This window comes from Dromiciops gliroides, chromosome 2, assembly GCF_019393635.1.
Source record: "Dromiciops gliroides isolate mDroGli1 chromosome 2, mDroGli1.pri, whole genome shotgun sequence".
Lineage (NCBI taxonomy): Eukaryota > Metazoa > Chordata > Mammalia > Microbiotheria > Microbiotheriidae > Dromiciops > Dromiciops gliroides.
Window position 1 is genome coordinate 38085943 of NC_057862.1, and position 26115 is coordinate 38112057.

A 26115-nucleotide genomic window follows, 5' to 3' on the forward strand; every position below is an offset into this window, starting at 1 on the left:
CCTGTGCCCCTCCCCAACCTGGGCCACTACTACTCAAGCCTACCTCCTGGTTCTTAGCAGGGGTTAAAAATCCAAGTTCTGCCTCGGCACCAGCATAGACCCCTATAGTCTCCCCCATGCCCAGGGCTCAGCCCACTCACCAGACTGTGAGCTTAGTTCCAGATGACACTGGTGCTCCAGCTGATTCAGAAGGCTCTGGGGGTCTTCTTCTCTGCTGAGGACTTCCTGAGACTGGATCTCTGTCAGGGTGACTGTGGGGTTGGGCCTGACTCCTGTATCAGCACAGCAGCTCCCTCCTTCTGACCTTCCAAGCCATTCTTGGTTAGAAGATGATTTCAGCACATTCTTCTGTGAGTTTTGCTGCTCTGGGCATTTTCCTATGACCTTATTTGGATATTTTTTGGAGCAATTGTGTCATGAGTTCAGGAGCTCACTGCCTTTTCTCTGCCATATTGGCTCCCTCTTTGAACCAGTTCTAATGAGTCCCCCCTCCCCTTCTAAGATAGATTTGTATACCCTCTTTGAGCCAATTCCAGTGAAAGTAAGCTTCAAACATTGGCCACTACACCCCCATCTTTTCCTCTACTGTAAATGCTCTTTCACGTATCATCTTCCCATGTAGGAATATAAAAAGTTTAAACTTGATTTCTCTTTTCTGTTTACTTCCCCCCCCCCCTCGGGGCACTCAGGGTTAAGTGACTTGCTCAAGGTCACACAGCTAGTAAGTATCAAGTGTCTGAGGCCAGATTTGAACTCAGGTCCTTCTGAATCCAGGACTGGTGCTTTATCCACTGCACCACCTCGCTGCCCCTTCTGTTTATTTTTTATGCTTCTTTTAAGTCTTGTATTTGAAAGTCACGTTTTCTGTTTAGCTCTGGTCTTTTTCATCAAGAATGCTTAGGAATCTGCTATTACGTTAAATGTCTGTTGTCCTCCCTGATGGATTAGAATCCGTTTTTGTAAGTAGGTTATTTTTGGTTGTAATCCTAGTTCTTTTGCTCTCCATAATATCTTATTTCCAACCTCTACTCCTTTAAATGTAGACATTGCTAAATCTTGTATTATCCTGTGGCTCCACAATATTTAAATTGTTTCTTTCTGACTGCTTAGAATATTTTCTCCTTAATCTTGGAGCTCTGGAATTTGACTACAAGGAAGTTTTCCTTTTGGAATCAAAATGCGATCATTGGATTCTTTCCATTTCTATTTATCTTTTGGTTCTAGCATATCATGACGATTTTCCTTGATAATTTCTTTTTTTGTTTTGTTTTGTTTTGTTTTGTTTTGTTTTGTGGGGCAGTGAGGGTTGCCAACAGTCACACAGCTAGTGTCAAGTGTCTGAGGTCAGATTTGAACTCAGGTCCTCCTGAATCCAGGGCCAGTGCTTTATCCACTGCACCACCTAGCCGCCCCCAATAATTTCTTGAAAGATGATGTCTAGGCTCTGTTGAGTGTATGGCTTTCAGGTAGTCTAGTGTTTCTTAAATTATCTCTCCTCAATCTATTTTCCAGGTCAGTTATCTTTCCAACGAGATAGTTCACATATTTTTCTATTTTTTCCTATCTTTTTTCCTGTTTTATTATTTCTTGAATGAATTGTGGAGTTATTAGTTTCCCTCAATTCTAATTTTTCAGGAATTATTTTCTTCAGTGAACTTTTGTACCTCCTTTTTTGTTTGGTCAATTCTGCTTCTTAAAAAGTTTGCTTCAATGAATTTTTGTACATCTTTTTCTATTTGGCCAGTTCTTTTAAAGGGGTTCTTTTCTTCAATGGACTTTTATTTCTCTTTTGTCATTTGGTTTATTCTCATTTTTAAGGTGTTATTCTTATGTGTGTCTGTGTTTATGTGTGCCTTCTTTACCAAGCTGTTGATTTTATTTATGATTTTCCTGCATTGCTCTCATTCTCATCCTTCCCTCCCCATTTTATTTTTTGTATCTCTCTTATTTGATTTTAAAAATCTTTTTGGGCCTGAGACCAGTTCCCATTTTTGAGACATTCCATGTAGCCTTTTAACATTATCTTCTGAGTCTGATTTGCTCTTCCCTGTCATCCCAGTAACTTTCTATGGTCAGGTTCTTAATTTTTGTTGTTGTTGTTTGCTCATTTTTCCAACCTATTTCTTGACTTTTTAAACTATACGTTAAAGGTAGATTGTATTCCTGGGATGGAGGTGTTACTGTCCCAAGCTTCATATTTTTCCTCCTGCTGTTTTCAAAACTACTTCGGGGGGGGGGGGGAATCCTTTCTTCCTAGGAGAAATGTATTTACTGCTCTGTGCTCTGGTATATGAGTGACTAAAAGCACTCTCTTCCTCCCTGGAACTATGTCCAGGTTCCTTGCTCCTGTTAGTACTCTTCCTTGCCCCTGGCACTGTGACCCAGAACTTGATATGAGCAATGCAATAGAGTCCTGCTCCCAGTGTTATTAGCAAAGGGTCCCCTGCAATCTCCTGACTAATTTGTCCAACCTTCTTGCTTTCTGTGGGCTGACAGCCACCTATTGTTGGACTGCTTTCCAGTTTTACCCAGTACGACAGACCTTTCCTGCTAACATTCTAAATTGTCTTGGGCTGGAAAATTGTTTCACCCCTTTTTGTTGGTTCTGCTGCTTTGGAATTTGTCTTGAGGCATTATTTAACTGTTTGGAGGAGAATATGGGAGAGCTCAGGCTTTACTCCACCATTTTTGCTCTGCCCAGGAGTGGATAGAATTTTGCTTTTCAGTAGCCGATAAGTATGTGTGTATATATATATTTATATACATTTTTAAGGAGAGGGGGAAATAGATAAAATGCATGAGTTTTTGGGGGGGGTTTTTGGTTTTTGTTTTTTGGGGTTTTTTTTGCTTTAACTTGTAAGTTATGAATACAGATGCTTAGCATACTGAATGTTCCCATAGAATGGGTTCTATTTTTCTTTCATTAAGCCTTTTCCTCCTATATCATTCATTCTGTTTAACATTAGTAATATTTTATTGTGTCATTTCATGCAAATGTTATCTTGCAATTATTTTGGTTTGTATCAGTAACTTATATATGAGAATTGATGCAAAAATACTGTGCATTAATAGTAAATTCTGATTTTCAGACAGGGCATTTAGCAATGGAGACATTATTGTCCCTTACTTCAAAGCGGGCAGGAGACTGGTTTAAAGAAGAATTGCGCCTTTTGGGTGGTCTTGATCATATTGTAGATAAAGGTATGCTAGATATAAATTTCCTGTAACATTTAAAATTTTAATTAAGATTAACAAAAGAATGTGTTTTCACCTTGCCTCCTCTGTAAAGAGCATATTTGTTATTTGATATTAACGAACTAAATTAAATGGATCTTTTATGTTGTCAGGGTTTTTTTGGGGTTTTTTTGTTTGTTTGTTTGTTTTTGCGGGGCAATGGGGGTTAAATGACTTGCCCAGGGTCACACACAGCTAGTAAGTGTCAAGTGTCTGAGGCTGGATTTGAACTCAGGAACTCCTGAATCCAGGGCCAGTGCTTTATCCACTGCGCCACCTAGCTGCCCCATGTTGTCAGTTTTAAAAGCCCAATTACTACATTATTTACTTGTTCGGGGGGGGGGGGGGTTTAAATCTCATAGTTAGCAAAAAATAGTACAAATTTTTATCTTGTTAAATTAAGAAAATATTAGTGATTATAAACTATCCATGTTTCATCTTTTAAATGGAGCTACTGTTGGGTCCTGTGACCAAAAATATTGTGTTTGACTGATGTTTTCCTGCTTGCTTATGTTTTAATTTTGTGAAACATACGATGTGCTTGTGTGGGCTAGGAGTCTTTGGAAGCATACCTCTCAATCACCCCAAGACAGTACTATATCATGAAATTTGTTTAAAACATAGCTCTTCAACCCTCTTACAAGGGGATGATAAATGTGTTTTTCCTTCCTGTTTCTTCATAGTAAAAGAATGTGTGGATCATTTAAGTAGTGATGAAGATGAAGAGAAACTGGTAGCTTCATTGTGGGGAGCAGAAAGATGTTTACGGGTTTTAGAGAGTGTAAGTATAAATAGATTATTTTAGGGTAAGATTTGGGGGACAATGTCTTTTAATAAACTGTGCTTAACATCTTTTTATGTGTGAATTCATTAAAGAAGTTCTTTTTGCCACAAGGGTTTTATTTCCAGAAATTAGTCAGGTAACTAATTGGCAGTGCATTAATATGAAGAAACCTATAGGTTTTGTTATGTTGTGGCCCCAAAATTGTCAATCTACATAATCCTCTTTTTAAAACTAGAAAGAGCATTGTATTTAGAGTCAAAGGATTTGAATTTAAAATACCACTCCAGTCCTTCGTCTTCTCTGGGCAGTTCCTTCTCTTTAGACCTCAGTTTCCTCCTATAAACCAGGAGGGATTTTAATTATCTTCCAACTGTATGTGATGTGAGCTAATGGAGTCAGTCTGTGAGCTCTGTCCCCAACTTGCTGTTTACACCTTTCGAGTCTTGAACCAGTTATATGCTCACCCTGGATCTTAGTTTCCTCGTTTCTAAAATTAGGGGATTAAATCAAATGGCTTAGAGGTTCTGATGAACACATGTGCTAAGTGGTATTTTGGGTTTGGTTTGGTTTGGTTCTCCTTTTGTCTGGGTCAGAACGGTTGTTTTAAAATAACTTGTTTAAATTGAACTATTAGTGATATTAATATAAGTTTACTGTGTATGGGCCCAGTGTGATCTATCTTAAGCAATGTCTGTTTGAATAACACTTTGGGTTTCTCCAGAGGGGATTTATTCTCCCGATGGTTTTACTTGATTAGTTTCTAACAAGCTTAATGTAGGCACAACACCTCACTTGTCATAGGTACATTCAAATTTACTAAATGAGCTTTAGGAGAATTAAGCTGAACTTTGTTTTATTGCATTCCTGTAGTTTAACAAATGACGTTAACATAGTTTAACATGCACTGTAGATTGGCATTTGTTGTCAGGGAAGGTAGGTATCAACAAATTTTTCTGGTTCACCTAGACAAATGCACAGCAAAATCAAGTCTGTAATACTTTATTAAGTAATATATTTTTCCCTATTTAGGTAACAGTGCATAACCCAGAGAATCAAAGCTACTTGATAGCATACAAAGATTCACAGCTTATTGTTTCATCAGCAAAGTAAGTCCTAAAATAAACAGAAGACAGAATTTATTAAATGAGAAATTGTGGGATGTGTTGTTTTTGTTTATTGTTTCAGTAATTTATTCTCTTGTAATCAGATTCAGAAAATCTTGAGGGGCTTGAATCCCAGTTTTATGCAATTCAGACCAAATGCTATACAAGGTATTCAAGAGACTGCTTTCAACTCCTTCACTGTGCTTTGTAAGCTACGATGAACTGACATCCAGCCTTCCAAAACCAAGTGTTGTACAAGAGGACCTGCCCCTCAGTCAGGCCCCTGCTAAAGATAAAGATGACCACCAGCCTCCCTGGTGCCTTCTAACGCCATCCTCAGTGACCAGTCTTATACACTCATTTGATGCCTAGAGCAGCTGTTCCCTGGCAGACAGAAAGACATGGACTGGAATGAAAACAGGAGGCATTTTAGGAAAGCCATCCTAATAGAAGGGTTGGGAAACAATCTAATATGTTAGGAAAGAAAGGTTAGAGAGTCTCAGAAGGACACATTAACATCCTTTCTTCCAGTTTAATTCTGTGCCTTATAGAAAATGCATATGGTCCTAGAGACCTGTTTGGTAAGATGACTGCTTCCTGCAAGGTGCTCACTACTGAATGAGATGTATCCTCATGTGGAAACAGAGGTCATGCTAAAGGATGCTTTCATTCTTTTGGGAGAGGGCTTATGGTCACATGAGTTCCTTTGAATTGATGTTGAATCTGTAAGGTTGTATAAAAGAACTTGTGGGAGATAGAGTATGATGGGTCAAGAAGAAATAATTCTTGAAAATGAGGGATTCGATTGGTGAACCTCCATAAAGAAGAGTCAGAGACTATGGTGGGATCATTACTTTAATTATCCTTAGCAGGGCTCTGGGAAAGTATCTCAATTTAAGGGGAAGCACAAAGTTCCACATAGGGAGAAATAGATATTTGTGTTTAAAAGAAGTTCATGTGAAGATAAAAGTAAATTTAGAACATTAAAGTGAAATCACTTGGATGAGAGTTAGTGTTTTTCTTTTCAGAGCTTTGCAGCATTGTGAAGAATTGATACAGCGATATAACCGTGCAGAAAATAGCCTGTGTTTACCTGACAGTAAGCCTCTTCCCGACCAGAGTGTAACTAACCATGTGGGGAAAGCAGTACAGGACTGCATGAGAGCCATCATCGGTGTCTTACTGAACTTAACTAATGATAATGGTGAGTCGTCTTTTCTAGAAGCTTCCTAATTGCAGTATACTTACACACAGGGATGATCTACCACAGAATAATCAAGCAATAATTTCCTTAAGATTAATTACTCATCATTTTTAGAAATAAGGGGATTTTCAGAACCAGTTCAGAAGATAAAGCAAGAATTAGCATAAGGAAGTTGATGTCTCATGTTCAGTGTTTTGAATGTGAAAGAAAGAACATTACATTAAAAAAATTTGTAGAGATGCTGTTGCATCCTCATTTTTAATATCCATTTAAGCAATGTTGGTGTGTTGTTTGCATAAAGGAATACATGATTAAAAACTTATGCTTTCAAAACTCTTTCAGAATGGGGCAGCACCAAGACAGGTGAACAAGATGGTTTGATTGGCACAGCAATGAATTGTGTGCTTCAGGTTCCAAAGTTCCTACCTCAAGAACAAAGATTTGATATCCGAGTGCTGGTAAGATAAAATTCCATTTTTTAAAACATGGAGAAAACAAGCATTTGCAAATGATGCAAAAGAAAAAAAATCACTTCCCCTTTGAAAAGCCCTTGTATCAGTGAAAGGCAGTACTGATATTCTTAGAGTTTGAACATACTTTTTAAAAATTTGTCCTAAAAAGTAATGATGTAAATTTAGTAAGTGTGACTCATTTTAGGGTTTGATAAAGATAAAAGTTTCAGTGAACCAAGCTGTGATAGTGATTGTGCTACAATTGGCTAAAGGATAAAAGAGTCCCTAGGCTAAGTTTTATTTCTCTTTGTTAAAAAGAAAACCTTTTTATTTTTGTAGGGCTTGGGTCTGCTGATAAATCTTGTAGAATATAGTGCCCGGAATCGACACTGTCTAGTCAATATGGAAACAGCAAGTTCTTTTGATTCCTTCTGTGCTGGAGAAGGAGATGATAGTTTAACAATAGCTGGACAAATTCATGCAGTTCAGGCTTTAGTACAGGTAAGTGATACCTTCAGACTACAAAGGAGATCTTATCAGTAACTTCTGCTACAATGACTAGTTTCATAGAATTCTTCTATCTACTTTAATTCTTTCATTTGTGATATGTTTAAGAATTTTGCGGAGTAGAAACTAGATGCATTTGTCTTGTTTTATTTTTTCACTTTTAGATGCTCCTTTTTTGTAATTGACCTGTTCTTAGAAATGAAATAACTATTTGGGCCAAAATATACAATATCATTGGTTAAATACAGTATTGAGGAGTTTCACTCTCTGGCCTAGTCCCAACCTGCTGGCTATTAATAGGTGTGTAAAGTGGAAATAACCCCCTCTATAAAGTGTGATGACTTTGGCTTACATTCAGCTCTGCTTACTCACTAGCTTTGTGACCTTGGGAAAGATACTTCCTCTCTGGCTCTCAGTAATCCTCATGTATAAAATGAGGGGGTTGAATTTAGGTCCCTTCCACCTCTAAATTCAATAGGTATCGGGGGTGTGTGTGTGTGTATTTTGGTTACAAGGCAATATTGAGTAAGAAAATTTCAGTGGCTCTAGAAATTAATGTTGGATTGGTATAATTTTCTTTCTATACAAAAAGCAATATTTTTACAGTTAATTTTTTTTATTTCTGAAGTGGATGATCTCTAATGACTGAATGGTTCCCCCAAGACAGTAAACAATAATTAAATACCTTCTATATGCTTTGTACTCTGATAGATACTGACAGAAGAAATAGAATTACCTTGACTTGCTCTCTCTACAAAACCTGTTACTTAGCTCTTAAAGAGTATGGCTAAATTATGTATGATGTTTTTTAACCTAGCTTAACCTGAGAGAAGACAAAAGACCTTCCTTTTCCTGCCTTACAACTTGGAAATAGCACATAACCTATTCTTTAGATCTCTTTAGGCTTTTGCTTGTATGCATTAAAGGATAAAATAAAAACTTTAATGAGAAAGGTCTTATCGGTTTTTCCTGGTGCAACTACCAGGAAAGTAGGCCTTCTTACTTCCAGTCTTTCTTCTGACTTTATTTGGTTACTACTTTTTTTTTTTTTTTTTTTTTTTTTTTTAGTGAGGCAATTGGGGTTAAGTGACTTGCCCAGGGTCACACAGCTAGTAAGTGTTAAGTGTCTGAGGTCAGATTTGAACTCAGGTCCTCCTGACTCCAGGGCCAGTACTCTATCCACTGTGCCACCTAGCTGCCCCTATTTGGTTACTTCTTAAAGTTGTCCACATCCAACTCCTTTTTTTACCTCCCAGGCTAGGTTCTACAAAGTTCTTCTGCAGTTTCCCCCTTTACCAATAGCCCAGGAGAGTAGTAAGCAAAATCCAGAAATTTAGTCCTTTTTCTCCCTGATAGGTAGCAGAGTCCGATAGGTGTCAAATTTTAGATCTTTCTAGGCAAAGTTAATATCACAATGCAAAATTACTTCCAGGCTTGTCAAAAGGTGATTTAAGGTCATTCCTTTACAAAGAAAAGTTGAAATTGAAAGTTAATAAGGTGTTCTTGTTGTTGTTGAGGTTGGGTTTTTTCCCCCCTACAGGGTTCAAAACATTTTGTTCTAAATTCAGATAAGAAATAAAGCACAATGAGATTTCAACTTTAAAATTGTTATAGATCATAGTAGTCAGATCTGGACCTCATAAGAAATTAACATTCATTTTGAATATCATGGTGGTCTTCAGCCACTTTTTAGGAAATGCCATTTGTGGTCTTTAACTGTATGGTCCAGACATACCATGTTTATGTCTAAACTTATTTCATTCAGAAGTTTTGAGTCTGTTTTTAATAAATTATCCTTTTAAGGCTGGAGTCTTAAGCTGAATTTTTAAAATGCAAATAAGAAATTTAGAATAAATATGAACTCGTTTTATGACCTTTTCCTAAACATTGCAAAGAGTATTACTTAACCTGTGTTATTTACACAGCAAGACTTAATACCCACAAGGCATTTCTTCCCAGGTGATCCCCTGAATGAGGCTCACAAGTTGCAGCATGGTATGGAAAGAGCACTGGACTAGGAGTCAGAAGACCTGGGTTCAAGTGCCATCTCTGCCACTTACTAAGCTGTATGACCTTGGGCAAGTCATTTAATCACTTTGAGCCTTGGGTTTTCTCATCTCAGATGGTCATAATAATTCCTGCCCTTATCTACTTCACAGAATTAAGAGGGTTTAATGAAGTAATGGATGTAAAAGCATTTAGCAGTATAGGAGGCCATATAAACTTAGAAATGTCAGGTGGTCCTATGTCTTGTTGTTTTAAATCTTACCAAGTGACTATTAGTTTACAACGGCTATTTGAGGTTAGACTAGTAGGCTCTCCATCTCAGTTATTCTTTTTTTTTAAGTGAGGCAATTGGGGTTAAGTGACTTGCCCAGGGTCACACAGCTAGTAATTGTTAAGTGTCTGAGGCTGGATTTGAACTCAGGTACTCCTGAGTCCAGGGCCGCTGCTCTATCCACTGCGCCATCTAGCTTCCCCAGTTATTCATTTTTGTCATAAACACCATGGAACTTATTTCAAATCTCCCTATACTCCCCTACTTAATCTTTTGCTTTTGCTATGAATTAATCTAAACATGTCTTTTTTTTCCCTCTGCAAATTCTTCCTGGATTTATAAACTATTTGTCTTTTCAGTTTGAGGTATTATAATTTCCTTAGTCGAAATTTCTCACGTGGAAACTAATCCCATCCTTTGGTTAGTTTACTTGATTTTAACGTTTCTAGTTCTGTTACTTTTTAAGATTTGATGACCAGAACGGCTTGTAGTATCAGTAAATCCACGTATACAAGTTTAGGCTATAGGGTACTGCTTTTTTGCTCTTCTTGTTTCTAGTACTCTTTTAGTTTCCTTTTGACTGTTTTGGCATCAGAAGTATTGGAATTACCTTAAAAACTAAAACAATTTCTCGTTTCTTTCCCTAAGTGATAGCTCAGGAACCATCATCCATAAATAATTGGGGCTTGTCCCCAACCACTCCCTAAGCACATTACTTTATACTTGGTCACATGGAAATTTGTCTGTTTTTCTGCGTGCTCACAGTTTCTTCTAAGATATTACTGTGATTTGTCTTCTAACCCTAGATGAATTTTTCATTGCGTACTTCTTTTTCCAAGCCATTGATAAAAATACGAATGAGATTGATACCTAGGACTACCTAATGTTTCTCCTTAAAGCTCCTTACCCCTTTTTTTCCTGTCTTTACACCATTTACACCAGTTCTCTGTTAATTAAAACGATAACAAAAACCACTTTTTAAGACCCATCAGTGATCCTTGTATTTGTATAAACTAACCTTTGGTATGGGGAACACCTAAATAAATTGACATCCATTGGTTTTTTCCTTGTTTGCTTGTTTATTCCCTCAAAAAAAAATTCTAGTAACTTTGTCAAGAATGATTTCCTAATAAAGAAGCCATGCTGGGGCAGCTAGGTGGCGCAGTGGATAGAGCACCGGCCCTGGAGTCAGGAGGACCTGAGTTCAAACTTGGCCGCAGACACTTAATACTAGCTGTGTGACCCTAGGCAAGTCACTTTACCCCAATTGCCTCACCAAAAAAAAAAAAATTTGATGTGAATTCTGCCCCATGTATTTCATCAAGTCTAGGCTTTTCAAATGCCTATCATGCCACCTCTTCAAAATTCTAATTGATCTTACCCTGTTTTAGTTATTGTGACCTTTCAGAATTGCAACAACAAAAATCCCTTGGTTTTCGAAAATAGCATGTAAAAAAAGTGACTGAGAACAGATGAGTGTTGTGGTATGGTAGATGATATACTATTTATTGGACAGGCTGTGTTTTGTTTTGCCCTGATGTTCTGTAGCAGAAAGGCAAAGGAAGGTATCAGTATCATCCTCCTCTTTTCACCACTGAGCATCATCCTTTCGATGCTTGTGTACCTCTGTGCTGTTAAGTGTGGCCTGTTTTTGACTGTTTGCCAAACTATTTTAATTAGTTGTTTCTAGAGCGTGAACGTGCCGCCCAGTTGGCCGAAAGTCAGACAGATGAACTGATCAAGGAAGCTCCCACTGCTCAACATGACAAAAGTGGAGAATGGCAAGAAACAAGTGGAGAGATACAGTGGGTGTCTGCTGAAAAGACCGACGGTTCTGAAGAAAAAGATAAAAAGGAAGAGGATGATGAAGAACTTGACCTCAACAAAGGTTGGTGTGACGTTCTGAGAAACAGGCAACCGCTTTCATTTTGAAACTGGATTGTCTGTTCAACTAAATATTCCCACGCATTTACATAGAGCTTTACAGTTTATGCTACAGTTTTAGGTCTAGCAGCATACTTGATATTTACAACAACTTTGTGGCATAGGACATGGCAGATCATACCCCCACATTTTTCACAATTAGGGAAATTAAGGCTAAGATTAAGATGACTTGCTTCTATCTAGGTTACATGTTGAGAATCTTTCTCTCTCTCTCTCTCTCTTTTTTTTTTTTTTTTTGGTGAGGCAGTTGGGGTTAAGTGACTTGCCCAGGGTCACACAGCTAGTAAGAGTTAAGTGTCTGAGGTCAAATTTGAACTCAGGTCCTCCTGAATCCAGGGCCAGTGTACCACCTAGCTGCTCCCACCTGTTGAGAGTGTGTCATGTTTTTTCTGATAACAATTTGGAGTTAATATAACAAACTTGGTATTGCAGCATTGAAGTTTCAAGCATTCGCTTCACCTTGTTTTCTTTTTCCTTTTTTTTTTAAGAGAACATTTCTGTTCTTTTAGGTAAGGTTAAGTTCCAGTCTGTCTCCTGGGCCTTTTTTTTAATAAAATGAAGGGATTTGATTACTAAATAATCTCTAAAGTTTCTGCTAGGTCTAAAAATCTGATCCTTTCATTGTGGTTTCCTCTACCCTTATTTTGAAATAAGATCCATTCTCATCATCTACTCAAGGGGCAGTGAAATAACCACTAACAAAATATGGAGATAATTTCTGGCCTAATTATCTTAGATTCTATTACTCAAGGCCATGCATTTATAGGGGGTTATGTGTCTCTCCTCACCTGCACGCCTCCTTTTTAAGTGATGTACAAAATATATAGGTCCTTTCTTTGACTTTTAGGCATAAAACAGTTTTTGTAATTGTGATTGGGAAGATACTTAGGTACTGTAATAATAAAATAAGGTTTTTTTAGAAACACAAAGACCTCAAAAAAAAAAACCCACAAGATATTGTTTTGTCAAATTAACTTTAATTACTTAATTTTCAGCCCTTCAGCATGCTGGTAAGCATATGGAAGACTGCATTGTGGCCTCATATACAGCACTGCTTCTTGGTTGTCTCTGCCAGGAGAGTCCAGTAAGTTACACAGTTGAATTTAACTTTATAGAACTATATAAAATTTTTGTGGACTGGCAATTTTATGCATTTTATATAAGTTCAGTCCCTTTTTTTTTCTTTCCGTTTCATTGTGACACAGAAAAGACAAAAGATAATTTAGTTTGTGTGTTACTTTCATATTTTTATCAAAACAGTTTGAGTCTCCATTCTTTGTAGGCATACATTCTCCTATCAGTGCACAATCTTGTAAAAGGAGATTGTTGAGCACTAATTAACAAAGTAAATCATTTATCCATAGAGTATGAAGCATCGTGTGGAAGATAAAAAAGGATTGGAAAGCAAGTCAAGGAGGTTTTAGAATCATATAGTATGTGAAATGACTCAAGAAAAACCTAGCTGCTTTATATTGAAAGTGATACTTGAACCCAGATCTTCTTCACTCAGTGCTGACTCTCTGTTCACTGACAGCTGATAATCAGTTTGAGTTAAGTCCAGTTTTTCCTGATTGGTGTAGGGCAGAAGCTGGGATGAAGGAGAATGTGTTTGGCTTATTTTGTTTTTTAAATATGTCCCAAATTTTGGCAAAGACTATACTTGAAAGTCAAAAAGGATTTGAATCCAGAGCCCAAGCAGGAAGTTTTAGAACAGAAAATGCAATATTCTCTTCCATAATTGGAGAGAAAATATTGTTTGTATGGATCTGATTTTCCTAGTTGACTATGGTATAAATCTTTTAAGAGTTATCCTTTTGAGTTCCAGTTCTCATTCACAACCATCAAGTCATATTTTTACCTTTTGTACCCTTTGGTTCCTTTCTGTATGCACTGCCGACCTCACTGGGCCATATTCTTATCACCTCACATCTGAATTACTGCAATGGTAGCCTTTTGGTTTCCCTTTTTTGTTTTTCCTAGCTCTCATCCCTTTTGGAGTAGTAGTGTAATATGATGACCTGCCTCTCAGTATCTCTCCATGAAGCCTCCTTGCTTACAGAACAAACTTGACAATTGCTTTGCCTAGTATTGGAGGTCCCTTTATCCTGCCCTTTTTTCTTGATATTCTCTCACTCTTCCTGAGCATGAATTATCCTGCTAAAGCCAGTTCTGCTTTGATTACTGTTCTCCCCTCCCTATTGGAATTTTTTCCTTCTTGCCTTTCCAAGCTCTGGCCCAACTTATACCCCAGCTCCTTTAGTAAAATATTACCTAAAAACTCGAGCCTATAGCCTGGTAATTATTCTTGATGTCCACTATTGATCTAATTATTTTAAATGGGAATATCATCTCTGCAAAATCATGGGGAAGAATTCCTCAGCTTATTTCTTTTTGTATCTCTTGATGATTAGGCACTCGGTGTTTATTGAATTATATAACCTCTCTCCAGGGAATTAAGAGGTCATTAGTTTGATGTTGGCAAAAGGTTTGGGAGCCTTAAGGAGAAGACTGTAGAAGCATTATCAGATATCCCAAGCAAGAGATGAACAGAAGAATTGCATGGCGATACAGTACATGTTGGATGAACACAGGAATGTTTGGGATTTTTGCCAAACAACTGACATTTATTAAATGCCAGTATAAGACAGGCAGCTAGGTGGTACAGTGGCTAGAGCACTGAGCTTGGAATCAGGAAGACCTGGGTTCATATCCAACCTTACACATTTATTAGCTGGCCAAGGTACTTCACTTTTGCCTGCTCTGTTTCCTCAATTATAGAATTAGTGGGAAAAGGACATTGCAAATCACTTCGGTATCTTTGCCAAGAAAACCCCAGATGGGGTCATGAAGAGTTAGAAACAATTGAACAACAGTAACATGCCAGGAACTGTGCATAATGCTAGGGATACAAAATTGGAAGAAATTCAAGGTCTTCTTAGGTATTGACATTTCTCTTTCACCTCTTAACCAAGCCCCTTCATGTAATTTTAAGACCCTATCTTAATTATAGAAAAAAGAACAAGTCAAAATTTCAGGCACAGAGCCAGAGAAGGGAGTCTTCCTGTGACCTCAAACCTTCACACCTCTATTCTGACCTTGTCAGATTTTGGGAAGCTGGCTAATAATCATCCTAACTCTCAGAGCACTCATTGTAACTAAATGTAATATTTTACAGCATTAAGACTTTAAGGTTAGGTGCTTCCTAATTCCTAGTTCCACATCCCAGTGTAGTATTGGTTACTTAGGAAACGATCTTCCTTTTGGGGGCTATTTTCCATTTCCCAGAAATCTTAAGCTGACTAAATAGGTTTTTAAGGTAATTTTGAAATGTATGTGCAGATACTTGTAAATATTTCTCACATTGAAATGTTTCTGCAGATCAATGTGACTACTGTAAGGGGGTACTTACCTGAAGGGGACTTTTCAATAATGACCGAAATGCTCAAAAAATTTCTCAGTTTCATGAATCTTACCGTAAGTAACATGTTTAAAAGTATGTTTTTTCTCTTTCTTAGCACCTTATGGACTTTTTAATACTTAATTTGTCAGTACAGACTAAAATACTGAGGGCTATCATGGGGAATTAGGGGGAAAGATAAAGTAATTATCCTTTCTTTTAGACTTATGTTATGTACTGGTTGAATTTTTCATCTTGTGGAATTATGGAACTCTGCCCCTTAGAATATTAATTTTTCTCATCAAAGTATTGTTTTGAGTTTGGCCTTGCTGTTTTCAATATAGTTTTCAGTACAATAAACATGCAAGAAACTAAAACTTTTTATGATTACTTTAATTCAGATCTTTGATTTCTGTTACTTTCTTGCCCACAGTGTGCTGTTGGAACCACAGGCCAGAAATCTATCTCTAGGGTGATTGAATACTTGGAACACTGCTAGATCCTTCATTTCCACTGCGGGCACTCACACCTGCTGGAGCCACCCTTGGACAAAAGAAAGTCATGAAAGAAGTCCTTGAAGATACACCAAGAGCATTCATCTGTGTCATTCGTGTTCGGATTTTAAAGCTACTACCTGGTCTCTTAATCATGCATTCTGCATTTGCTAAATGACAGTTACTACATCAATCTGCAACTATCAAAAATGAGGGGGGAAAGGTTCTGATCAAAAAATTCAGACTGTTAATGATGTAGTGCAGTATTTAAAAGTCCATATTTTGGCAGGATTTACCCTTGCCTCCCCTTCTTTTCTTGCTTTGTCCTGGCAAGTGTAAAGGGGAGAAAACTTGCTGCTGATAATGCAACTGCTGTGTATGTTGAGCCACTGTTGTCATGCCAGCCAGGTGCAAAAGCAGCTTTGCTACTGAGCTATCAGACAGGTGTTCAAAGTACATTCTAGACAGCAGCATAGCTCCTTTCTTGGGTCTCATTTGCTTTTGCTTTTTTGTTGAATGAATCCAAAATCATAAAATAAAGCTTTTATGTAATTTTGTGATTTTTAACTACTGTCTATATTTAAAATTTGTTGGAATCCAAAGAGGCAAGAATTGGATAGTTTATTTTTTTACTCTTGACCAGGTTCAAGTTGTTGGACTATTTTTCATTTCTAAAACCATCCTAAACCATAGAAAATTACATACCATAAAATTTCATAGTTCTAGACAGCATGCAAGAAAATAAGCAATCCAACAGTTTGAAAGGGAATATTATATGAAAATGCAGTAACTCTAAATATTGTGCCCTGTTGAGGATAAAATGAAATACCAGTCCCAGGGTAGTTTACACTTAATTATAGGTTAAAAAAATATCTTTGAAACACTGTTCTGTTTCAAGGGCGGACTCTAGATATATTTTATAATGCGCAGTACAGTAGATATAAAGAAGCTAAAACACCAATGTGGAATTCATGTTTCCAGATAACATTTCTATTAGTATATTCTTCTATAGAATGGCAAAATCAAATGCATAAACATAAAGCCTTAAATTGCTGATTTAGAGAAGATCTTTTGTCCAAAGTCTAATTCATAGCAAAGCATGTTTGAATACTTTCATCGAACACAAAGTCTCAGAAAATGCATTTTACATATTTCAGTTTTGAACACAGCAGTGATTTCTTGCTTTCATTATTATAATTCAGACCAATAAAGCTTGGTAACTTTTCTTTTCAATTAAGCTGGTCTCAAATATTTGCAGGCTTTCCAGAGATCTATTTCATCAACATTTTTTAAATACCTGTATAGGTAATTATATCATGTTTCTTCATTGGATTTATAAAACTTGAAGCCATAAAAAATATGAGTTCGGTGTGTATTGGGGAAAATAGCTGAAAGTCTAATCTTTTACTGTTTAGACTTTGTTATTTCCTTGTATAAAGTTACAAATCTCTGCTCTTGTATCAGTGCCAGCTGTAATTATTTTTAATACAGTGGCTGCCTTCTATGTCTTCCTATTTTTGATAATGCAGATTGTTGGGGATTCTATAAGGAAGTAACTGATTAGAGGCAAATCCTGTTTTGCTTGTTTCTTCTTTTTCCTCCCTTTTCTCATCTAAGAACACATGCCAGTGTAACTTTGAAAAAAATTAGGTCATGTTTGCCCTGGGTATAAAAAATGGAGAACAATTTGGTTTAAAATATGTATATGAGTAAATGATGTTCGCAGATAAATCAGCTAGATATATTTTGTCTCTTTTGTTTGATTAATTTTAGAATAATGTTTTTCATTGATCTTTGGATTTCAGAAAACTGATGTAGGCTAAAGTGACTAGTGGCAGATGGTAAGGAATAATGAACAAGTTAGAAGTAATGAAGAAAATCAGGGCTAACTCCATTTCTCTGTTACACTGGTAATCGTTTTGAATGGGAATTGATTTACCTCAGTGTTTAACAGTTTTTGTTTTGTTTTTTTTATAATAACCAATTGTCAAGCACTGATAGAGATGCAGAATTGGATGGGGGGAGTAGGGCGAAGTGGTCACCTTTGAACTGCAGTGCGTTTGTGTGTTTGGAACCCTCAGAGAACTCTGCATTCAAGGGTCCTTGAGGCTGACTTGCAAATTAACTAAAGTTTTAAAGTAACTTTTTTTCCATTGTAAATATTTCTGTAAATACTATCAATTGGAAATTAGAACAGTAGATACTTTTCTGAATCCAATCCTATTTTTATTTTATACAGTATTTCTCAGCTGTGATCTTTGGAGCAAAAGCCAACGGCAGGAAAAAAATAGTTTGTACCAGTTTCATGAAGTATGTCTTTGGGTTTTTGTAAATAATTTTAACTCAAATAAAATTGCTACTTTCAATATATATATATATATATGTGCTCCTTAATGTCTGTATCTGTAGTATTTTTTTTAAAAAGGTTTGAACATTTTGTTTATGTATAACAGGCTGTCAAGAAAAATAATGTTCTCATTCTTTCCTTTCTCCTCATGCAAAAATTTTGTATTTTAATCATTTCAGAGAGAATTTTTCCTAAAATGCTTTTTTTTTTCATTTCTCTCCTTTTAAAATATATTTTGAGCATAATTATTAAGGCTTTTTTTTTTAACTTCCTTTATATCTGTTTTTGTTGTTGTTGTTGTTGTTGTTGTTTTTTTGGTTGGTTTTTGCGGGCAATGGGGGTTAAGTGACTTGCCCAGGGTTACATAGCTAGTAAGTGTCAAGAGCCTGAGGACGGATCTGAACTCAGGTCCTCCTGAATCCAGGGCCAGTGCTTTATCCACTGAGCCACCTAGCTGCCCCCAAGGCTTTTTTTTTTTTTTTTTTTTTAAGGAGCGATCAAAACCTAGATAGCAGATATTTGTAATGGCCTTCAAGATTTGTTTTCCAGGTGGCTGTTTTAATAGAGATGATGTGTGCTGTTTAGTTATTCTGTCTTTGCTCTTGTCTGTCACTTCTTGCAGCATGCCTTTCTCTGGCAGTTTTTCTGCTCTCATGATTCAAATTTATACAGCTCTTGAAAGTTTCAAAATAATTTCCTCAAGTCTCCTCAGGTGTATGATGTATCATTATACCCATCTTGAAGATGCAGAAACAGGCTTAGTAACTTGTATTTCAGACACACAACTCAAGGTTTCTCTGACAGTGGATTGCATTTTACTTAGAGATAAGTAACTATCCCGGGTGTCTTTCTTAAAAGAGTAACTTGACCCCAGAGATGATAACCACCTATTTTGCTAGTCTGTAGTTGCTATGTTCGATGAACATTTATTTACTTTTTATGGATAGCTTTAAGCCCTCCTGTGCTTCTAAATTCTTGATGTTCATCATATTATTATTCCATAAATGAACCACAGTTTAGCTTCTCCCCATTAGTGGGCATCCCGTTCTTACCTAGTACAAAACATTTTGCTATAATAGATAGCTCCTGGTTTTCTTGGGGTTAGGGTTAGGGCAGCAGGATAACTGGTCAGAGGCTGGCCATTTTAGTGTAATTCCAAATTGCTTTCCAGGAACCAGTCAGGATGTCATTGAGGCATTGTTTGGTAGGAAGAGATGGATGGAGACTAGATCCCCATACAGTTGTGGTCAGACTGAGGCCTGGGGCCAGTCCTATCTGTTACACCATGCTGCCTTACACCAGGAGGAAACATAGAAGGCATTCTCCAAATGAAACAAGTTCACAAGTAGTAACCAGAATTGTGATTTTTAGTTCATTCTTCTTTATTTTGTTATATATTTTTTGCAATGTGTTTATGGTGAGGCAGTTGGGGTTAAGTGACTTGCTCAGGATCACACAGCTAGAAAGTGTCGAGTGTCTGATCATTCTTCTTTAAAAGGGTGGGGGATATACTGAGACAGTGGTGTAGAGTTCTTGCTTGGAGTGGGTGATGGTCCTTTTATAACTACATTTCAGTTTAATTGGTTTTCTTTGGATTCTTATGTATTTGATGTGTTTTTAAAATTTCTGAAAAAGGGGTTCATAGATTTTTTAAATGATCCAAGTTATGACACAAAAATTAAAGAGCCTACTGTTTGTGATTAGAGCACCTAGTAGTTACTCCCTATGTAGGTGACCTTGGGCAAGTTACTTAACTCAGGCCTCAATTTCTTCATCTTTACTTGTACCTTCTCTTGGCCACACTTTGTGATGGCAATACTCCTTAGTCACAAGTATTCCACTTCTCGGCCTTGGAACTCTGAAGTTCTCTCTGCTCTACCCGTCTTTAACCTGTTAACGTCACCTTGACTTCCAGTCTCAACATCCCCATAGTTCTCCTGAGCTATCACTTCCTTTTCATTTTCTTCTCCTCTCAGTCAGTCTTGGGCTTAGAGTTAACCAATTAAATTAGGCACACTGTCCTAAATGCTCAAATCCCATACCACTTTTTTATTTATCACTAGCTTTCCAACCAGAAGTCACAAATCTCTGTCACAACTGAATCCCTCACAATTCTATTACCTAATTTCACCTGGGCCCTCTGTGCTGCTGGCAATATTCTTGTCCTCTCCTAATTAACTTACTTTTGTTCCCCATTGTTCCTACTCTAAAACCCATTTCTCCTAAGGGTTAGAGGAGGGATAGTGAAGGCACAGACAGGAGAGAGAATAGAATGTTGTATATACAAAGAGGCAATAAAATATCAATCGGCAAACTTTGGTTAGTTACCTGCTATGTGCCAGTTGTTGGGGGGACAAAGACAAAAGAACAGTCTTTGCTTTCAAGGGGTTTACATTCTAGTGAGGGGGTCGTTGCATATACAAGTATATTCGAAATAAATGATAGTTTGGGGAGGGAGGGCACATGAGCTGTGGGAAGCCTTCCCAGCTTGACATTGAAGCCCCTTTTGAATCCAGCCCTTCCAATTTTGCTGCAGGTCACTGATGGCACTCCCATTTTCCAGCCATGCTTACCTAACTTGCCATTTCCTGTTTCAGCACCCCATCTTTTGGCCCTCAGACTGTCCCAACTACTCCCCTCTTACTTTTGCTTGTTGAAATTCCTAGCTTCCTTCAAGGCTCAACTCTTGTGCCACCTCTTGTGGGAAGCCTTTCTTCATCCCTTTAGTTATTAGTGCTCTCACATTTACTGTGTATGGAGTTATATGTCTACATGCTGCATTCCCCAGTGGAATATAAAGTTGTTGAAGGCAGGTGATTCTTAGTTTAATCTTTATTTCCAGACTATATAACACAGTGCCTTACACACCATAGTTGCTCAGTAAATGCCCTATTGGATTGGATGGTATTAAATCCAAATCACTGCAAGTCATGACATCACCCTGATGTCATGGTCCTTTTAGAGAATTAAGGAAGAGGGGCAGCTAGGTGGTGCAGTGGATAAAGCACCGACCCTGGATTCAGGGGTACCTGAGTTCAAATCTGGCCTCAGACACTTGACACTTACTAGCTGTGTGACCTTGGGCCAGTCACTTAACCCCAATTGCCCCACCAAAAAATAAAAAAATAAAATAAGGACGAGCAACAATCTGCATACATATGATAATTGAACTCGGGAACTGATGATGTCATCAAGAGAAAGATTGTAGAGAGGGAAAAGATGAGGGCCCACAACAGGGCCTTGGAGTCCGCCATGGTTAGGGGCTTTTGTTATCACCCTTTTACAGTTTAGGAAACAAGCAAACAAGTTAAGCCACTTGCCCAGGGTCACCTGGCTAGGAAGTGTCAGAAGCCAGATTTGAACTCAGGTCTTCCTGACTCTAAGCCCAGTGATCTGTACACTATTACCATATTGCCAATGTGGGGCAGAAGGGGACTTGAATCAAGTCTTCCTGACTCTGAGGTAGCTTAGATGTCTTGTCCTAGATAGAGGAGGGGGACCGACTCTTCATCGCCCAGCTCTGCCACATTTGGCAGTAACTCGGTGGGGTGAATACTTTATAGTAACCATTTTCTTGTCAAGGCTGACTCTGCAGGACTTCTACCATTCCCTCACCTCAGTACCTTCAACTTCCGTTTATGTCTAGTCTTCCCCAACTAAACTGGAAGCTACTTGAGGGCAGAGACCATCTTTCTTTTTGCTTGTCTTTGTATCCCTAGAGCTTAGCATAACGTCTGGTGTGAAGCAAGCATTTAGTAAATGCTTGTTGGCTGATTGACAATCACTTTAAACTTGAGGTCACTCTCAGGATCCAGAGAGGTAGAGGTAAGAGTATGCTTGGTTGGGAAGAGAATGGGCATATTCATACTTTTATTTTTGCTATTTTAAAAAATGTCAGTTGATATTCATTCATGATACTGGGGTGATTGTTATTTGTGACATTGAGGAAATACTGGCACTGAATGATTGATATGGGGGGCGGGGTTTGAAAACATGCCAAAAAGTAGACTTGAACCAATAGCATTAGGAAAACCTCAGGGGTGGTGCCCCTTTGTAGCTGTCCCGCAAAGCCTTGACTTGTGTGGACTAAGAAAGAGGCCCAAGTCCCACTGTTGGTATTTCAAATGCTTAGCACAATACCTGGGACATAGGAAATGTGATCAATTCTTGCTGGTTGCCTGACCTAAACCAGAGCATATATCCTGGGCAGGCCACTTCATATCTCTGGGCCTCATCTATAACATGAATGGACTTGACTGATCTCTAAGGTCACTTCCAGCAGTACTTCATTGGAAAGAGTAGCATTGCCAGCCTTACTCTCAGATGGCATTTTGCGTAAAATGTATTGACTCTGTAGGTAGAGAGACCTGGGTTCTAATTCTGCCCCTGACATTTTCTGTATGATCGTGGGGTAAGTCATCCCCTAACTTCCATGGGCCTTAAAGTTCCTCATCTATTAAATGTGGAGTTTTGAATGGTCTTAGGTCCATAAGCCCTCTGGCCCTATGTTCAGTCTTGGGCCTGTGCATTATTCCAATCTGAAAGGCCAGTTGAGAGACCTAAGTTTGGAGAGGCCCATCACCAGGAGTTTTACCATTTTGTAACCCATGGAACCCTCTGCCAAGTCGTAGAAGACCCGAGATTCACATTGGAGATGGGTGTAGCCATAGGAAGTTACAGATCTGCCATGGTTGTGTATGTGTAGCCTCGGATTTTAGAGGAACTGAACACATTGTGGTGCAACCTTCACCCTCCATTCCTCAGCAAATAGCAATGCCCGTGTTGTTGGTAAGGGGAAGCAATAAGTGGACCCATGGGCACTTCTGTAAGAGTCTGTGGAGTCATGTAGAAGGAGGAAGTCCTAAACTTGCCATGTGGCTGGTTTTCAGGTCACTTCTTTCAAAACCATGTTTCCTAGAAACTGAAAATTTTTAATAGAATTTTTTTTTGCAGAACTTTTTATGTACTTGGTAAACAAGTATGAAAAGCCTACTGCTCTGTGAGGTGTTGGAGACATGAACATGTTAAAGTTATGCCAGCCTTCCAGAAGCTTACACTCTACTTGGGAGACAACTAAGGGGATGGGGGCATCAGAGAAGGTGTCACCAGTATGTGGAACTTGGGGTGTTTCCCACCTGGCTATACTCATGTGGGACTTTGATTTCTCTACCACACCCCCAGGAACCTCATTATCCTCCAAGACTGAATCAGCCCTGGTACCCACACCTTATCATTACTCTGCTCCCTTGATTGGAGAGTGGATTTATGAACTCAACATTCGCCTAAGGTAGGGGGCACAAGCCTACTATGTACCAGAAGTGTTGTGGAGTCTTTTTACAAACATTATTTCACTTGATCCTAACAACCCTGCAAGGTGGGTCCTCTTGCTATCATTTTCATTTTACAGCCGAGGAAACCAAGGCAAACAGGTTAGGTGACTTTCCCAGGGCCACACAGTTTAGTATGCTTCTGAGGCTGGATTTGAACTCAGGTCCTTTTGACTGTCTGCACAAGACAAATCTCTTCACCTCCCACCAGACTGTAATGCCAAATTCATTTTGGACTTCATGCATTTTGGACTCTCTTCAGTTTTCTTTTGGGTGCTTCCTCCATTAGATTAAAAGTTCCTTCAAGGCAGAGACTCACGTTCTTTTTTTCATATGTTTAATAAATGTTTATTGACTACTGACTATTGTGTTGAGCTTTAAAGAAATTCAAAGATATGGAAGCAAGGAGGGAATGCATTTCAGGAATGAGGGCTGGCCCAATCCAAGGCAAAGGCACAGAGTTGGAGTATCATTTATGATATGTCCAGTTTGGCTGAACAGTCTAGTACTTATCATGTAGGGGAATTATGAATGAGCCTAGACACAGGCTTGAGACAGGTTTTGAAGGGCTTCAAATTCCAAACAATTGTATCCTAAAGACAATAGGGAGCCACTGGGGTTGATGAGGAACTGAAGGCGAGCTGCTGGCTGAGTGAGTAGGGAAAGGGCAGATGAGGGAGGTTAATGGGAAGCAGAATTGACAACACTTGGAAACTGATTGGATGTGGGTGAACAGACACAGATAGAAACAAAAGGGAGAGGCACAGAGATAGGCAGAGAGTCATGAATAACTAAAGGTTGGGACCCTGGGCGACTAGAAAAATGGTAGAAATTTCAGTAGGAATAGGGAGATGAAGAAAACTGGGTTTGGGGGAAAGATAACTTGTTTTGGGACAATCTGAGTTTGTGATATCTATAGGATATTCACTGGAAATATCAAATAGACAGCTGATGACCTGGGACTAGTTAGGGTACACACACACACACACACACACACACACACCTCTGAAGGTTATCTTCAATTCAGTGCAAGTCATAACATCATCACCCTGATGTCATGATTCTCTTTGAGAATGAAGGACAAACAACAATTTGCATACATGTGATCATTGAACTCATGGGAAAAGATCTAGGTCCGTGACAGGGCCTGGGAGATTCCCATGATTAGGGGCCAAATCACAGGTGGCAAAGGAGACTGAGGAAGGGCACGACAGCATTGTCAGGAAAAAAAGAGAGGCCAAGGTCAACACCGGTGGGTGCCACATGCTGCTCAGAGACCAAGGAGGAGGAAGGCAGAGAAAAGGCCATAAGATTTAGCAATAAAGCCAAATGGGAAAATGTCTAGTTGGTTTTTTCCTCCCCCAGCTTCAGTGGCCTCAAATCTCCAGTTTGGAGCAGGGGCCTCCTGAGGGTGGGAAAAAGGAGGGAAGCCAAGTAACAGCATCCCAGAGAATCTGGAAGAGGGTCCATAGAAGGGCCCAAGTCTACAGGATGACCACTGACAGCAGATTCATCTCTTCCTTATTTCCAAATCTGGAGGAGGAGGAGGAAGAAGAGGGGTCAGGGGAGGGGGGAAGGAGAGGGGAGAGGAGGAGGAGGAGGAGGAGTAATGGAAGCAGCAGGTGAAGCTAGTGTTGGTCCCCAGGGCCTGGGATACCTGTCCCATTGCCATTAGGCTCCAGGTCCCAGGCATCCCCACTGCAGAAAGGGCCTCTGTGTGCCTCCTTGGGGTTCTTGGAAGCCCACAGTGGCTTTTACAACTGCTGATTTTAGAAACTCTAGACTGAAGACTATTCCTCCCTCCCTCCGTTCCTTCCTTCCCTCCGTTCCTTCCTTCCTTCCTTCCTTCCTTCCTTCCTTCCTTCCTTCCTTCCTCCCTCCCTCCCTCCCTCCCTCCCTCCCTCCCTCTTGTGCTAAGCACAAAAAGCTACAGTGCTGTAATAAGATCACAGATCCATCACATGGAATATGATCCCATATTAGGATCTTCCTTGATGTTAATTAGGAAGAAAACCGGTCTCCACTACTAGGAGAAATTAATCTTTAAAATAGAAAAAAAAAAGATCTTTATATGCCACTAACATGCTGCCTTTTCCTAATCAGGCCTGAGACCCCTTAAAAAGGGCCATGATCTGGGGGCCAGCTAGGTGGCACAGTGGATAAAGCACTGGCCCTGGATTCAGGAGGACCTGAGTTCAAATCCGACCTCAGACACTTGACACTTAACTAGCTGTATGACCCTGGGCAAGTCACTTAACCCTCATTGCCCCACCCCAAAAATTAAAAAAAAAAAGGGCCATGATTGATTCATGCTCCTGGCTAGGGTCAGAGGTCACAGTGAGCATCTAGGAGGCCGAAGGAGGAAGATAGCAGTGGAGTGGAAATTAATAAGAAGCCCATTGACCAGGAGAAGACGTGCCTACTGCTCCTGTGGGTCTTCACCACCAATAACGGCCCGACACCACCAAGTGGAAGAGTTCTCCCAAGAAAACGTGCCTTCCAGCGAGCTGCAGATCTATACCTGGGTGGATACACCCTTGAACCTAGAGAAAGAGGTCTATCCAGAATCTCGAACGAAGAGTACACACTTCAATTTTGCTATTGTTTTTACGGATCTTAAAAGACGTGGTTATAGAGTGAAAGAGATTGGCAATACAATGTCCAGCAGAAAGGGAACTGATGACTCCATGACCTTCAATCCCAGAAGTTCCAAATAGGAGATTGTTTGGATATAGCAATTACTCCTCCAAATCGGCTACCACCTCCCTCAGTGTGCATGAGACCATATTAAACTTTGTTTACAATTTCTTGGGGAAAAAAAGGAGGGGGCCATGATTGTCTCCTTCCAAAACCCAAACCTAAGCACGGGGAAATTGGTTAAAAAAGAAGCATAGGCCTAATTTCTAGAGGTGCTAGCGAGAAAGAAAAACTGCTTGCAAGCTGAACTGCTTTTCTAGAATTCTTAACTGCCTCTCAAGAGAGCCACACCTGGAGCTGGCTATTCCAAAGCAATAATCTACCAAAGAGAAAACATTGAGCCCTCT

At 38.9% G+C, this 26115-nt stretch overlaps 1 protein-coding gene and 1 pseudogene across 3 annotated transcripts in view; both read left to right on the top strand.

Moving 5' to 3' along the window:
* WAPL (WAPL cohesin release factor) overlaps nt 1-17767 on the top strand; it is a 117914-nt gene extending 100147 nt beyond the window's left edge. For all 3 annotated transcript variants that reach the window (XM_043983809.1, XM_043983810.1, XM_043983811.1), the window contains 10 exons: nt 3090-3201; nt 3918-4015; nt 5048-5124; nt 6150-6325; nt 6668-6783; nt 7117-7278; nt 11243-11450; nt 12502-12590; nt 14885-14980; nt 15337-17767. In XM_043983809.1, the coding sequence (XP_043839744.1) occupies nt 3090-3201; nt 3918-4015; nt 5048-5124; nt 6150-6325; nt 6668-6783; nt 7117-7278; nt 11243-11450; nt 12502-12590; nt 14885-14980; nt 15337-15402 (1200 nt within the window). In that variant the 3' untranslated portion in view covers nt 15403-17767. The remainder of the gene's footprint in view (nt 1-3089; nt 3202-3917; nt 4016-5047; nt 5125-6149; nt 6326-6667; nt 6784-7116; nt 7279-11242; nt 11451-12501; nt 12591-14884; nt 14981-15336) is intronic.
* A 7613-nt stretch (nt 17768-25380) lies between these two features.
* LOC122738787 lies at nt 25381-25862 on the top strand (annotated as a pseudogene).
* The last annotated feature ends 253 nt before the right edge of the window (nt 25863-26115 follow it).